Source organism: Rhipicephalus sanguineus, chromosome 5 (genome assembly GCF_013339695.2).
Source record: "Rhipicephalus sanguineus isolate Rsan-2018 chromosome 5, BIME_Rsan_1.4, whole genome shotgun sequence".
Taxonomy (NCBI): domain Eukaryota; kingdom Metazoa; phylum Arthropoda; class Arachnida; order Ixodida; family Ixodidae; genus Rhipicephalus; species Rhipicephalus sanguineus.
This window is the reverse complement of record NC_051180.1, coordinates 192362890-192380188: the sequence shown is the minus strand read 5'-3', so window position 1 is coordinate 192380188 and position 17299 is coordinate 192362890. Positions and strand designations below refer to the sequence as shown.

At 45.8% G+C, this 17299-nt stretch overlaps 1 protein-coding gene across 2 annotated transcripts in view; it reads left to right on the top strand.

Moving 5' to 3' along the window:
* Positions 1-17299, top strand: part of LOC119395155 (nuclear factor related to kappa-B-binding protein) — a 755896-nt gene that overhangs the window by 398248 nt on the left and 340349 nt on the right. For both annotated transcript variants that reach the window (XM_037662442.2, XM_049415825.1), the window contains exon 11: positions 13497-13623. In XM_037662442.2, the coding sequence (XP_037518370.2) occupies positions 13497-13623 (127 nt within the window). The remainder of the gene's footprint in view (positions 1-13496; positions 13624-17299) is intronic.

Below are 17299 nucleotides of genomic sequence, written 5' to 3'. Positions count from 1 at the left end.
GCTGCATGTCGTGCGAAAGGTGGCTCGTACTTGGCATATATTAAACTCCTTCGGCCTTACGAACGCAATGTTGAATGCCGCTATTGCCAAACTTATGTACTCTTCCCATAGCAATATTAAGAATCTTTAGTTAGTTCACAAACTTGCCCCGCAACAGTGGTCTAGTGGTTATGGTGCTTGACTGTTGACTCGAAGGTGGCGGGATCAAATCCCAGCCGCCGCCGCCGCATTTTCGATGGAGGCTAAAACATTTGAGGCCCGTGTACTTAAATTTAGGTGCACGTTAAAGAACACCAGGTGGACGATATGATATTATTATTGTTATATTAGTTCATGAACTTCTGAGCGATAGCATTTTACCCGATTGTGGCTCCACAAACTTGAGCCGCCTGGACAGGTGGCACCATCTAGTGGTGGAATGCGCAACCAGGCAAGCAAATAACTAAACAGGTGTGTTCTGCTTCACCAAAGAGGACTGGCGATTTTAGTTGGCCTGGAAATTAGTGATGCAGAACTATCAATGGTACTATCGATACTATCGATAGCTGAGTCACTATTGAACTATCGATAGTGAAAAATACTATCGATAGCGCTATCGATAGTAAAAAATTCGATGGTACTGTCGATAGTATAAAATCAACAGCGCGGACTCACTGCAGAATAAACTTGGTTCCCCGCGCGCGTGGTACATAGTGGAGCCATAGCAGCAGGCTGAAGGGCAAGAAAGTTGACATGATTGTGTCCCTTACCCGAGTGCTTTGCTGACACATGATCATAAAGTCAAACTGTTCAGCTGTAGCGGTAAGGAAGCCTTTACACATGGTGGGACTGCACGGCTTCAAATTGATATTGCATTTTGTGCTTTCAAAATAAAAAAAATATCAAGAAGATAATTGTAAGGTGTAACTGGTTGCTTTTGGATGCGAGATTATCGATGGATATATTCCGCTATTTTCACGGCGGAAATAATTAATTTCTTTGCCTAAAATTGCTCACAAATTAAGCGAATCTGGTAGTAGGCTATCGCAAATATTTTGGCAATATGGCCGGCCAGCAACCGCATCATTATTCACACCACTGTCGATAGTATTGTCACGTGGTTGTGACAGTGAAGAATGCTGCAGCTAGACTGGGAAATATGGAGCTATTTATTTGGCCGAACTTGTGCCCAGAAAATCAAAACTCAAAATACAAGTGATACGTGCTGCGCACTGATAGCGGCGGGAGCAGCGGCCGTATAATGAACCGCTGTTCCGTGTTCCGTATTCCGTTTTGGCCGCCATTAGCGCCCTGTGATTGGCCGTTCCACCTGTCACTCAAGTGACGTGTCGGAAGCCCAAATTTTGGTGACGTCAAAATGACGAATACGCGCTCATTATGCTAAAATATACGGAATCGGTTCCGTCAAAGCGCGGAACAGCCAGCGAGTGGCCCCGTTTCGGCGGAACAGCAAACATGGCGGTGCCAGCGTGTTTCTCAGAGGCTTTTTCGCGTTGTTCGCGGCGGTCGCTCGGCGGCTCGGCAGCGCCGTGGGCGCCCGACGACGCGTTCGACATGCCAGTCGATGAAAGAGTTCGCCGTCACTTTCGCCCGAAGAAAGGAAAGTGCGGCGGTTGTGCGACGAAGTGGCCGAGGAAGGCGCGCGACGGGGCGACTGACTGCGCTGTCAGTGCAGCCTGTGGGTGTTGTGGGGCCTTCGGTTTTTCGCGAGTGGCAGCTTTCAAGCCTCATTTGGAAGCGAGGATACTATTGTCATAATGCAAGCTGCGGTGAGCAGACTGTGTGCGATGTTGTGACGGAGGTAATCGTGCACGCCGGGATCCGTAACAAGTGGGTTCACTTCCCGAGGACGCCGGATGAAAAGGGGGCCTTCAATGTTTCCTACGGCTGCTGGCGTCATCGGATGCGTGAACGGCAGCGTTGCCATCATCATTGCACCGAAGGGCGACCATCACAAGGCGGCATTTTATCCCCGCAAAGGACATTCTGCCCACATCATCATGCTAGTAAGTATCGGTCTTCCCATCCTTTCGAGAACATGTCCGCGTAGCGAAATGTGGCTCACAGTGGTTCACGCTTTCGTCAGATCTGCGACGCAGACATCGGAATCCTGCCGTGAACCACTGTGTCTGGGGTCAGACTACGACGCCCACGTCTGGCGGACAACGCGGCTGCGTGAGTGCATCGAAGGGGCCCGGATTGCCGCGGCCGTACCTTCTGGCCTCTAGGTGACCAGAACAAAAAGTTGGGATATTCACAGTTTGAGCTAACGGAATATTTGCTCGCGCTATGGTTAATGCCCTGTTTGATTAGCTCCAGGTATTTGGTAACTGTGACAACTGACAGGATGTCGCTCGCTGCATGTGTGTCATCTTGCAGCAGGGGCGTAGCCAGGGGGGGTTGGGGGGGGTTCCAACACCCCCCCCCCCCCCGAAATTTTTCAGTTTTGCTTGCGTATGTATACACGCACACATACAAACGCACGCACGAACATACATGAAGTATGGTTGAACCCCCCCTCCCCCCCCCGAAAAAAATTTCTGGCTACGCCCCTGTCTTGCAGCTATCGGTTATACGCTCCATAATATCGACAAATGACTCACATTTTCCTGACAACCCATTTGTTGTAGTCATGCTTCGCATAGTACGGGTAAGTCAGACTGGTTAGGTGTATAGCACTAGATCATTCTATCATTGCTATCTTTGTGTGGCTCAGCCTTGTGGATTCCTTACATTGAAGTAGTACTTACAACACACCACTTGTATTTGTGCAGGTGACAGAGTCACAGAGGCTGCAAACCAGGACCATGGCTCCTGACACCTCTTCAAGGCTGTCCTCTCAGAAACAGTGTTAAATAGGCAAGTGCTACACCGCACATGCTGCAGTGCAGTCTGTAATGAAGCTTTGTATTGGGCTAATGAAGAGCTGCTTTCGCTGCGTTCAGCGGTGCTGTACCCTCCATTAAGAATCGGAATGAGCATCTCACATTGCTGCAGCATGTGTAGTGTTGCACTTGCCTTTGCATTGCAGAAGGTGACAAAAGTGTTCATGATTTCAGCGATGACTACAATAGTGAACACGGCAGTGTTGTCAGTGATGACCCCCAACCGCTGCATAGACAAGGAAGGTCATCACACTCCACATGTATTCCTGGACAAGCTGTCCGCAATGGTAATCCACTATTTGGCTAACTGCACCACTGACAACAGCACTAGGCAAGTTTCATTTCAGTGAGAAACATGTGCCAAGGAGACGTAACAATAATATATGGGGTTTTCCGTGCCAAAACCATGATACAGTTGTGAGCCACGCTGCAGTGGAGGACTGAATTTATCTTGACCACCTATGGCTCTTTAACGTGAATCTCAATGCAAATACAGCAGTGATCCTGCATGTTACCCTCATGGAGATGTGTTCGCTGTCAGCAGGAACCGACCCATGTGGTGAATGAAGTTCAGCAGCGCAACTTCTTACCTGCTAAGATGTTACCTAACAAGTAGAAGAAAACGTTTCGAAGTTAAATTTCCTGGTAATAATAAATCGCTGCTGGGTTTCATCATATGCTGGCATTTCAAGTACCTTTTTTTTTTATTCAGAAGTGTGCTCATTTATGAATGCAGAAGAATGTGAAAGAATATGTAAGCAGTCTCTTCAAGACAGAACCTTGTAAAAAAAAAAGAATTTATTCGTGTTCACACCAATGCAAAGATGGCATATACTTTCTGTAAATAAACGTACATTGTGAAACTGCAGTGTCATGTTTTTAAAGCATTACTGACATTTATTACATGCACAAGTTACAAGAAACATCATGCTGAAGGAAGCACAGTGTCACATGTACTGCTTGGGTAATTAATGACTACTACAATGCAAATATAGATGACATCAGCATGCCTTTCTACTATGGACACGTTACATTGCTAAAAGCGTTATATGCATTTCAAGGAGCACCTTTGTGGTCGCGTGTGGCAGGGACCTGTCTGCGCACCTCAAATTTTCGTTTAAGTTCGGCACATTTTGTCTCTGTTTATTGCTGCGTCCCATCCTACCGCATGAAAAAAAAAAGGGGGGGACACATGAAATGTGCACAGTATACGAATCACAAGGTACGTGGGCAACTGTGTGCACAGCTATGCATTTCAGATATATTACAGAGTAGTATTGTACCCCTAACAAGATGGTGGTTTGTCAACTTTTATAAGAAAGGACAGTTGCATAACAATGGTATTACATGAAGCAGCAAGACAAACCAATGTATACAGTGTTCAAAACACGCCTGTGCAAGTGACAGAATGCTTTCCTGAATAGCAATAGCAAAGCTTTTTCTTACAGATATAGCGCCAACATTACGTAAATGTAAAATGCATGTTGCAATGTAACTGGCCTAATTTGCAAAAAAGAGTATATGCTTGGTTTTCGAGGACATAACTTTGCAAAAGGATTGATAGCTGTGACCCACGCAAAAGTCAACTGCAGTTTCAAAAAGCACTGTGTGATTATTTTGTTCAGTGTAAAAGCACCTTCTGTGAGTGGCAAACAGGCATATCATCCTTTAGTGCAACTTGTAAACGCATTTGTGTCATATACATTCCTACTTCAAGTGACATCATGAAACTACAGTCTTTTGGTGTACAGTCAAGCATGGTCTGCATATCATTTCAGATAGCTGACTAGCATATGCCAAAAAACTTATGAAGAGCAAGCACTGCCACAAAATCTTGCAGTGTCAGTTTTACTGGAGAGAAAGGCTATGCTTACAGGCTTGCCGCATGAAATGATGCCACATGATATGTGTTGTGTGCATCATTTCAGAAGGCTGACGATCACATGTCAAAGCAACTTGGGCAGACGTGCTCACACTACCACAAGAAAGTGGAGTATCGATTTAAAAACACTTACGCACTACACTTGTCACATCAAAAAGATGACACGCAAGTAAATAAACGCGAAACAAAGAACAGAAAAATGAAGACAAGTTAAAACGGCAATAAAATCTTAATGTTCATGGCCGACGAGGTGGCTACAGCAGCAGTGAAGACTGGGGAACTCCAGGCCCAATGGCAGCCAGGAGATGTTAGAGGGTGCCTGCGATGCATTAGGTAGCCGAACGCATGCCCCTCACTCCATCGACAAGCTCCGGATGCTGCAGCTAGAGAAATTCACAATGTATTACAGGCCACTTAATGCAAGAACACACAGGAAACCAAACTAATGCTCCATCGGTTTGATTCGGATAGGCAGCGATGACAAGGCATTTGTCATTGAGCTGGAGAAAAAATCCAACCGTTTTTTGTTATTTATACGTTTAAACCAGGGCCCAACCACAAGAACTCGAATAGATTTGAAGTGTTGGTTTCACTTATTTTTGTTCCATGAAAATGTGACCCTCAATTGACTCCGCTTCTTCTGAACCTCGGTACAAGCACTTCAAAGTAGCATCGTTAAGTCTTCACACTTGAGCCTCCTTTACGTGGCAAAAAAACCTCGGAACTTGGCGAAACACTCGTAGCACTTCTAGCCACACACACACCAAAAACAGACCCACCGCTGCTGGAACAGCCTGATAGGTGGCTCCGTAAATTTTCCCCCTTTTTTTTTTCGGAGTTCTCGCCGCAACGCGGTAAACCAATGCAGCATATATCATACACTTCTTTGCAGGCTACAACAATTATACTTATCAAATCTATTCGTTATATCATCACAAATGAAACACCGTGTGTGCATGTTAACACAAATGTTTTACGCAACAAGTTTCTTCTGTGCAAGTTCGATTCATCAGAAATGTACGTAAAATGCACAGGGGAAACAACTGAATGTGCACGTCCATGTACGCTGTAACTATCGTATCGAACGCACTATCGTTCACGAAATCAAAAGGTGAAGCTTACTAGATATCAGACGATAGAAGTACAGGCTTCCCCAGTACATAACGATTTTTTTTTCGCTACCTGTAAGAACCAAAGCAAAGTAAACATAACGCGTTAATGGCATTGTTTACTCACCTTGCGGCTAGAATTCCATGTTTTCCTTGCTCTTCGCAGCTTCCGATATTCCTCTGCGATGAAAATACTCCCTGGTAGTCGCGATCACATTCTTTTCGCAGCATTATAGGTGACAGAACAGAAAACACGGCTCGCAGAGACGATCAGCTGTTTTTCTCGCAACGGCCGCCTTAAGCGACTTGGATTGGATGCAAAAGCGACACCCATGTGGCTACGACTCTCAAAATACGTTTGTTTTGCGTTTACTTCTCAATACGCTTCATTAATTTTAGCACCAGAAGCTCATAAAACAAATTTATTTTCATTTACGTACAATTGTTGTTTTGTCACACGCTCGCAGACGAAATAAGAGTTATACGGCCCCTTTGCGGCCGTCAACCAAGAAGTCACTAAAGCCCCTAAAGTTTCCTTCCGAAAATACCTAAAAAATACTAGGGATTTCCCCAGAATTCCTACGAAAAAAACGCCAACTGCCGCACTTGTCTTGCTCAACAAGCTATGGGCGGCTACGAGCGCTTTTTATTGGCCAAATTCGAAAAACGTCGCGGCTTCCGGCGTGGGCGGTGCTTCAAGCGTGACGTAACAGGGAAAACGGAATACGGAACACGGAATAAAAGTACATTATACGGCCGCAGTAGTCAGCCGTTGAGTAATCAGATCATCGGTGGAACGCGTCGTCCTTTATACATCAGTCATCAAACCTTCCTGCGTTATCGCTGGTGCCCGCGTAAGCTCTCGAATAAACTTGACTATTCGCGTCCGGCGCGTAATCTTGACAGAATGATCTCAAACAATTGTGAAGCTTCTAAAACGTTACGGCGCGGTCTGCGTCAAACGTTGCTAACACTCTTTGTGGGTGACTGAACCCGAATACAGTAGAACCCCGCTGTTACGTTCCTCACTGCTGCGTTTTCCCGGCTGTTACGTCGTTTTTTTGCCGGTCCCGGCATAGCTCCCATAGGATACAATGTATTGGGAACCCCGCTGTTACGTTGTAACTGTCAGACCCTTCCCGTATGATACGTCGCGAAGTGCGCTCGGAGCCGACCGAGTGACTACCGAAGAGAGCGGCCATGGTGCATTTTCACGCAGCTTTTCCTGGTTTGACCGTAACATTAGCTGCATTAGAGGCGCAAGCAACAGGAACTTTTGATTGATGCAAACAAAAGCATCGCCTTTGAGATTCGTATTGCAAAGATGGCGTCTATGACGTAATTGCTCGTGAAAGCAAGGCCTTCAAGATTGGCATTTAATAATGACAAAAGCATAGCCTTTGAGATTTGTATTTGCACAAACATGGCGTCTATGACGTAATTGTTCGCGAAAGCAAGGCCTTCGAGATTGGCATTCACTTCTGCCATTGCGTTGGCGTAGACCGTAGACTCATCATCATTGTTCTTTGTCGGAGGACGGGAGGAGTTTGAGCTGGTTGGAGCTCGCATGGTCGTGCGCGCGGTTCGCGGTCGCACTCGCTGCGCTGGTCGTGATTGCGTGTGCTTAGTTCTTTCATGCCTACAGCTGTTGGTGTTAAAAAAAATCACATACATTGATTACATTTCTGTTGATGAGGCCGTCCCCAGCTCCGCATTTCTATCCATCGACTAGATCGCGGCTGAGCGCGCCAATTTTCGTGCTGCTCGTAAGCATTGAAATAAAATTCTGTACCACAAAATATTTTGTCGTTTTTCCTGTTTTTCGGCTCTTGTGTTTCCTGTCTCTTACATTTATTTCCTACGGACCCTTCAAAAACGTATAAGCAGGGTTCTGCTGTACATCAAAACAAAGCAACAAACACGCGTGGCAGTAATATCGCTAGTAATATTAATGATGGAACTACCGATTGCACTATCGATAGTTTGTCGATAGTAGCACTATCGATTGTTTGTTTACACTATCGATAGTTTCAAAAAAACTATCAATACTATCGATAGTCAATTTACCAATGGTTCTGCATCACTACTGCAAATGCATCCGAATTGCACCTGTCATTTTCTGACAGTTCCAAGGAGCCTGTGCACGTAGCACGGACAGACATGGTACGGCTGCTGCGACGGGATCATCTTTCCCCTGGGTGTCTGCTCTTCGCAGCGTTCGTACTACACGCTGGTGGGACCGGCATGCCTTGCACAATTTTCGGTCTTATCCTACTTATACGTCGCACAGTACTGCTCAGTTGGGTTTCGGTGTTGCGATTTTTTGCCTATTTAAAATTGTTGTCCAATTTGCAGAGTATTTCTGCTATCAGACTCGTGACAGGAGCGTCTCAGGAACATAAAAGCACCATTACTTTGACGTGATCAAAAAATCGCTGAAGTTGGCCTTTAACCCTTTCAGTAGGTCGATGTTTGTGAGGATAATTGAGTTTACACGCATCATTTTGGAAGCGCTGTGATTTTATTTCAAGCCAATGAATATTAATTTTCCACAAGTTCAAATACTTCGAAGAGTTATATTCCGGTGCGAATCGAATCGACTAGCAAACACTATTAGAAAAATATTCGGAAGTTGAAATATTCGCACACCCATATCAGATATGCATATTTTGTATTTCCAGGGTGTCTACCGACCGGGAAAACCGGGAATTCTCAGGGATTTTGGGTAGTCTGGAAATATTCTAGGAAAACTCAGGGAAATGGTGCTCCCATCAGGGAAAATCCACAGTAACTTTATTGAAAAGCAACAAAAGTCACGGTAGCGCTGGCTCGATATTTTGTGGACGGATTTTTTCAAATCGAACGGCTGCTGCGGCTGCGGGGAAGGGCGCACCTCGATGGTCTCCCCGCCTTCTGCTGAGCGGTGAAGTAAGAGATAATCCAGCTAATGCGTGTGTGCAAAAAACCACTCAAGGCAAAATTTGCGCAGCAGAAATGAGGAACGCCGAAGAATTATGGATCCATGGAGTGCAGAAAGAGGTGTTTATAGAAGACATTTGCCAGTTGACGCGCGGAAAAGCCGCTAACAAGGATTCTGCGCTGAGAGATCTAGATCCATTCTTTGGTCCCAAAGGAGAACTTCGCCTTGGCGGAAGGCTTCAAGAGTTGGACGGTACTTACCAAGAAAAGCATCCTGTCATTCTGCCATGTAAACATGAGTTCACGAGATTAATTGTGACAGAGGCGCACTGCCGTGTTTTACATGGTAATGTGTCAAGCACAATGATGGAAGTGCGACAATGATTTTGGGTGATACAAGCTAGGCAAGAGGCCAAAAAAGTCATCAACGCCTGTTTTTTGTGCAAAAGATACAGTGCAAAACGTACTGAGGTCAAGTATGAGCCTGTACCCGTAGACAGAATCGGAATGTGTCGACCGTTTGAAGTGGTCGGCATAGATTTTGCAGGCCCGCTTTACGTTAAGCAAAGGAAGCCGAAGTCTGGCACCGCGAAGACTTTCGTATTGCTTTTCACTTGTGCGAGTACCAGAGCGGTAAACTTTGAACTGACGAGTGGCCTGTCATCAGCGGTTTTCCTCCTTGCGTTTCGCAGATTTCTATCACGCAGAGGAATTCCTCTTACTATTTACTCTGACAACACCCTGACATTCAAGAAAGCATCGCGAGACTTGCAAGACATTTGGAGCGCCATGAATGGATCCCTGGATCTAAAGGTCCCTGGTCAATTCCCAGGTTTCGGCACCAAAAATAATATTAAAAAACACAGCATATCCACAGAGTGAATGATGATGAGTGGGCGAAGCTGCGGAGGTTCATCGGTAAACCGTGAATCTTCCGTGAATTCTACCCAGTACATCATCACCGACGTGAGATCGGGCGCGTTTATACTAAAGGTTCGATGAGAGTTATGACGACTTGCAGCTCACTTTAATTTTACATGTACGCTGTGAATTTTCATTGTTTAATCACGCACAGGAGAAATCGCACACACGCACTACCTTGCGAGGTCGAAATCCAGTGCCTATATATACGGGGTGGTCAGTGAACGGTTGTGCAGCGCGAGCGGTCGGTTTTTTCAATCAAGACGCTGCCTGCGTCGGCGCCGCTGCACCACGAGGCAATATAGGGGGGGGGGGGGAAGCGTAGGAGAGGAGAGGGCGATACATATCACGTACTGTCGCAGCGCATTGTCTTTAGCGAGCCTTCATGTGTGCACGCCCCCTCCGTTTTCAAGACTGGTTACACACTACTACGGTACGAACGGGTGCCGCTATAAGGAGCTTCGCCCCTAAAATGCGAGAGACTGATGCAGACACAGAGCGCCCATTCGAACCTCATCGTCTTCTTCTTTTTCTACAGCATGGCATGAGGGAACGAGGAACCACGACACATCGTATCGTGCAATGTTGTCAGGTTGTTCTGTGACTACGTGGTGTAATTCTGTATTCTTAGTCGCGCGTGCTGTGCGTTTGCGCCCGATATAGTGTTTTTGTTATCGCCACGTGTCAAGTAACAAGCATGATTAGTTGTAGAAGCGGTAGCAGTATAGATGTAACGAGCTGCGATCGATATCGTTCAAGAAGCGGATGTCGTCGACAAGGCTGGTATCTTGGAAGCCTTCCCGATCAATGAGAAAAAGGACGACGATGCTTGTTGGCGGTTATCGGAGAGCTCACTCGCTCTTATCCCGAGCTTTAAAGATGCTATTTAGGACTCTGTGAAGCATAGAATAAATTTCCCGGCGAGAGCGAGCCTAACTAACAGGCCCATTCACAGCAAGTAAAAACTTTTTTCTTTTTTTTTCGTGTGAGGGCACTGCTGAAACAAGTTTTAGGCAGTCGACCGATATTTTTTGGGGCTGCAGCTCGCAATTACCAGCCACACCACGTGGATATTTTGCTACAAAGCTGAATTACAAAAGTTTTCAGAGCCAAGGCATAGCGGCGACCGAAATTCGCGACACCGACATGGCTCCCACTTGCTCGCTTCGGCGCCCGACGTCTGAAAACAGTAACGTGTCCACCATTATTGGATGTGCCGTAATTCAGGCTGTTGCCGTGCTTTCGTGCGATCTTAGCACACGGCTATTTAGTTCTTTTTTTTTTGTGATAGCAATTATATAGACACTCCAGGCGAATTTTTTGCCTTTGCCATGATCTTCCTTATCAAGGCCAAATCGCGATTACATCACCCCGCGCGTCATATGCTCCATATGCGAGTGAAAGTGCGCGAGCGCTGCCGATGAACAGGGCTTAAGCAGAGATTGAACGAGCCGACCGCCTCCTTCGCACGATGGGCACATGGAGATAGGAACCGCAGGGTTGGGAAGGTGTGTGTTTGTGTGTGTGTGTGGGGGGGGGGGGGCTGCGTGAGTCTGACAGGAAATGCGTACTTTGTACCAGCAGGTGTGGTCGCGTGTGCCACGGTATCTTTAGAGGGGATCAGCAGATGGCTCATACCTTTGTAGGTGTGGTGCTCTAATTGTAAAACTTCCGTGAAGCCATAGCAGTGGCGGATCCAGAGAGGGGGGGGCGGTAGCGGCGATCCCCCCCCCCCCCTTCCCATAGCCAGCCCCCACCTCCTCCCTTCACTGCTTGTTGTCCACCTCCTTTTGTCAGGCTGCCTGTTGAGTTTGCCCCATTTGTCAGGTTGCTTTGCCTACCACTGTGCTAAAGGGGTAAAGAGAATCTTTTTCCTGCTCTCTACCTCTCTCCTCATCGCTCTACCCTTTCCTGCTTCCCTGTGCACATTTCTAACAAAGGCTGCTTAGGCACTGCCATAATCCCCTCTGGGCTGTTGTAAATCTGCGTGACCCCCCCCTAAAATGCACTGCGGAGGCGGTGGCGTCAGCCTTTGTACTCCTTCCCCCTACCCGATTGGATGATGAACCCCCGCCCCCCAATGTAATCACCTGGATCCGCCCCTGAGCCATACATACATAGGTCACCTGTCTTACTGCAGCAGCTGCGTTTCCTGGAAGAGTAAGCTGCTAGCCTATATTCGTATAAAATTCCTCTTTGTTGCTATCGCATTCACTATTTCGCTCTCAGTGTAGAACTGCGACTCTTTTTTTCTAATATGCGACGGTTTTTGATGTTGCGCGTTCGTGGAGAGCAAATGGTTCGGCTGGGCAACATGATAGCAAAGGCGTCGCACTGCTTTTGGCAACGCGCGAGGATTTAACAACAACCTGCAGCAGCAGAATAAGCTCAATTCCACAGTGCGTGAAACCCGCATTTGTTTCGTCTTCACACGTGACACTCTGGCAAGGCATCTGACTGTGATTGCTGCCCCTCAGGCTCAACAAAATTGATTTTTTTCAGGCAAAAAATAAAAAAAAAGTTTTTTTATGTTGTATTTAGTGGAAAGGCAAAAGGAGAAATCTCCAACCAGAAGGTTTATTTTAAAAAACCCGACGTTTCGAAGCCTGACCGGCTTCTTCTTCAGGGGTGAGATGGCCCGAGGTGCACGGCGCTTATATGCGCTTTCTTGCCGACAGTTGCCGCAAGCCTTGACAATAGAGGGGGGGCAAGGTCCCCGTGGTGCGGTTGATGTTTTCCGCTGTATTCTGTATATGCCACGACTCGAGGAGAAGCCGCCGGCGCCAACAGCTTTCCTGTTCCAGGATCACCGCATCGTCAGGACTAATGCGGTAGTCACATTTTTCGCAGTGTTCCGCTACTGCACTCCTATCGCTGTTGTGACCACCGCATTAGTCCTGACGATGCGGTGATCCTGGAACAGGAAAGCTGTTGACGCCGGCGGCTTCTCCTCGAGTCGTGGCATATACAGAATACAGCGGAAAACATCAACCGCACCACGGGGACCTTGCCCCCCCTCTATTGTCAAGGCTTGCGGCAACCCCCCCCTCTATTGTCAAGGCTTGCGGCAACTGTCGGCAAGAAAGCGCATATAAGCGCCGTGCACCTCGGGCCATCTCACCCCTGAAGAAGAAGCCGGTCAGGCTTCGAAACGTCGGGTTTTTTAAAATAAACCTTCTGGTTGGAGATTTCTCCTTTTGCCTTTAGTCTTTCACCCAACCAGGCAGACTTCTGCCGAATGTTTACCTTTAATGTATTTAGTCGAGCATTCTTGTAGCATTTTCAGTTTAATATTAATCCTTCGGTAACTATGCCTTGCAGGAAAGGTCAAATTTCAGTTTAAGGAAGTTTCGATATAACGAAGTAAGTTGCCGCTTTTTTCAACTTCGGTATATTGAGGCTTAACTGTTCCCGGTATTATTCAAATGGGATTAAGTCGTTTTTATTTTTTAACGTGCATACTAGAGAGTGACATCATCGAGCGACATGGTCTCGGCCCATCTTGACATAAAGCAAAGTTCTGTTTCACTCAGGGAATTTTAGCAAGAACACTCAGGGAAAACCTGGAAATCTCAGGGAATTTAGAAATGTCAACTCGGTAGACACCCTGATTTCAAGTTATCTATATATCGAACTATTTCACGATCCCTTTCGTGTTGGATGATACGTCAACCACATTGGGTTTATGAACTTAACTGCATCTAGATTGATCATTGTGACGTTACCAAGTGCAGGATCCCTCTGTATTTATGAAGTCTCCTTTGATGACATGTGCTGCAGCTGGAGGAGCGTGTCAAGGCCTGGAGCCACTCCTCAGGTGCCCAGCAGGTCGAGTGGTTTGGACGTCGTGACAGCTGGCCTGACATGGTCTCCTCTGCCCTGCGTTTCCTAGCCGGTGACTACATAGGTGAGTGTATTTGAAAAAACAAAAAGAGAAGCCATTCCACTCTGTGAAGGTGCATGACCAAGCAATGCGATTTAGCACGACGCGGACAGACAACTTTGAACCATAGCCAGTCACACACCCTGCAACTAAATCTGCACAGTTTGTCCAGGATGTGCATGCATGCGGTTGCCGACCATTGTTTCATAACACCGTCATTGTTGGTCAACATAAAGAAGAGATAACCTGTCCTGTAAGCCGAGCTTGCCGAGATTGAAGCCGAGCTTATCAATGCGCTTGGTGCGTTGTGTGTGAGCAAGCCATCGATAACATTGTCACCTAGAGAGTTGGGGTTCTTGCGCAAGCGGTGATTTGCAGTTTTATCCTGCCATGATTTTGCTTTGTGAAGTGGTTTTTTACGCATTATCTGAGTGATCCCACGTGTTCAGCTGTCTGCCTGATTTTGATGGTATATAAGTGGTCTGGTTCTTGAAAAGAAACACGTTGTTGCTAGTAGTGCTGTGTGGTGTTCCTGTGTGCCTTCTCGTGTCCGCGTTTGCTTTCGCGCTACACCAAAAGCCTTTCAAATGACTAACCAACAAGCCCACGTTGAACCCTCAGGAAGTTCCTTTTGAATTTAGTATATGCTTCTTTTATAGTGTCCCATCTCAGCAGCATGGTACTTATGTCTTTTTGCCACATTTTTGCAACATGCATTGTCTTGTCTGGCTTGGCACGGGTGCTTGGCATTTCGCAAACGATCTGAATTGGTGTTTGGCACTTAATTTTTGAGGGAGCAGTTTTGAGTGGCAGGTTTGCCCAACATGAGTGGCACACAATTTTTGTTGACTCACAGGAAAACTACGCAGAGCTCTAGCCATATTCTGCTTCGCTGGAAAATGGTTGTGGTTCAGTGTGCTCCGGCTACAATGACAGCTCATTAATTCGGATCGGGGAATGGGGCCAGAAAATGTGTCCGAATTAAGTGGGGAGGCTACCTTGGAGACCCAACTTCTTCTATTCCTCTAGATATCTGGATGAAACTTTCAGGTTATGTTCACAGTAGGCTTGTGTGAATAGTAAATTTTAGGTTCGAAGCAAATAGTGATTTGGTCGAATAATCTCGAATTGAATATTCGAATAGTATATATCACATATAAAGAAAAATCAGCATATTTGTCATGACCCAACTAACCTGCACAATATTTTTTTAAATCGAAACAAGGCATGTGCAAATGTCATTCTTTTTGGTTCAAAGGGAAGTGGAAGCAACTTTGTATAGTAGCAGGATTTGACTTCCGATAAAATGCCAGTGATAACCTGTAAAATGCATCACATTTTAAAATTTCCTTTACTTAGAGCATATAAGCCGGTATAACAAGCTTGAAGATTAAAAAGTGATGAATTGATGTGAGGGTACTTTGATCATTTAACTTTGAAGTGGGGATTCGCGGCAGCGCGTATTTTCCCTGGAAAGGTGTATTCGCGGTATAGCACCCCTCCACTGCAGTGAAACAACCTTTACAGGGGGATACATGTGGTATAATATACACTAGGCTTGTGCGAATATTCGAGCAGTTCGAATATTCAAACGAAATTACAGTATTCAATTTTGCTTCGACATGAATTTAAATTGTTCTTAATTTTAAAGTATTCAAAGTTAACGAATAAACATATATAAACTGTTATGTGACTAACAGCGCAAGAAAGGACAAGGGACCAGGAAGAAACATAGACGAGTGCTGTTAGTCTTCCTGGTCCCTTGTCCTTTTTTGTGCTGTTAGTGACATAATGCATAACCAACTTGCCCAAAGATTTGCTTTCTTAACACTTTCGTGACCGCGCCTATTCCCATCGATAGTATGTTATCGATGACTTCAAGATCAAGTTTTGGCACTCTCTGAGCGGTTCTGGACAGCTAACGCAATACAAAGCATAAAATAACATGTTTTTTATCAGTTTTGTTCGCGAGTTTATTTTTTCCACCGCGGGGAGATTTTTAAAGCTTATTCGCAGTCGGGTAGTTGAGCGCTCGTTGTTTCAGACTTCGCGTCGACGCCGCTCGCGGGTGCTCCACAGAAACGGCGAATTTCGACGGATTCCGATTAATATGAGCGGGAATCTCTGGATGATGGTAGCAGCACAGACACGAAAGACGACTTCAATTCGCCAGGCGAAGTCGTACGGACGGCGAAAGTGCGTGAAACCTCCCCAGAACATCAGCAGCTATCCGCCGGTAAGTTTCGTCTTCTCCTCGGGTCGTTTTATTGCTGCCGCGCGTCGATGTAAACGTATCCGGTGCATTCTAAACATAACAGCTATTATCATTCGGGCGAGGAGCATTTGGCACCGGCTGCAGAAAGAGCGCAGTTCTCTTCGCGGAGACGGCGTGGAGCGGACTTTGACCCAACGCTCCGGTGTGCTGCGCGGCGGCGTCTTCATGTTGTTTTTTACCGCAGAAGTCATCAGAGAGACATGCAACCACACAGATAAGTATGCGTGGATGCATACTTTCGAAAAGCCAACATACAGTGAGAGGGACGGATCCATGGAGGGAGGTTACTGAAGAGAAGATGAGCAAGTTCGTCTCACTCCATGTGTACATGATAATCGTTCAAGTCCAGCGCTTGCATTGGTGTTGGGGTCGACGACACGTGTTTCCAGGCCTTCGTCTACCGTCAGTGATGCCACGGAAAAGGATCAAGGCTTTTTGAGTGTCTCTGATCTGAAGAAGACGACCTTCGCATCGCACGAGAATCTTCACCACGCGTCTTCTCTATTGCAACACATGAACGATTTTTCTGCGCTATCTTTTAACCCCGTCGGAACCTTTCAGTGAATGAGAAAATGGTGAAATGTGAAGGTCGGTATGGTATTCGGCAGTATATGAGCGAGAAACAGGTCAAATGAGAGTACAATTATGGATTTTTGCAGATTTGGAACAGGCTACACTGTTCATTTCAACAAATACACAGGAAAATTGAAAAATACCAGAACTGCAAACTATGCTAGGAAAGCTGAACAGAAAAAAAAATCTTTTTTCCTGAAACATGCGCAGCCAGCCTTTGTTTCACCGTGTCGAGAACCTGCATCGCGCGGTGGCATGATAGGCACTAGTGCCTGTATTCTTGTATTTATGTAAATAATCTTTGTACTTACAGAGCTTATATTTCCACTATTATTCTACGAGGGCTTTGCGTTCAAAACGTATATTTCGATTTTTTTTTAATGTTTAACCTTTGCAGAGTAGCATTGATGTTTTCATGAATCTTTCTTTCTTTTTGATGTATTTTTCTTTGTTTGATATTTTTTTTATTTTATTACAAATAAAACCGTTGTTTGAAATTAATATTGTTGGAAAGACCAATTCTTGCTCTATCATTTGATACCCTAAACTTTAGCATCAATTATAATTCCTTGGCAGGGAAAAAATATTTCCTAGGCTAGCCAAAAACAACCGATTTTTCCGCGGTCACGAAAGTGTTAAGATAGATAAACCGCATCTATCCCCCTGCAAAGGTGGTTTCACTGCAGCTCAGGGTTGCTCTACCGTGAATACACCTTTCCAGGGGAAATTAGCACTGCTGCGAATCCCGACTTCAAGGTTAAATGATCAACGTACCCTATCATCAATTCATCACTTTTTAAACTTAAAGCTCGTTATACCGGCTTATATGCTCTAAGTAAAGTACATTTTAAA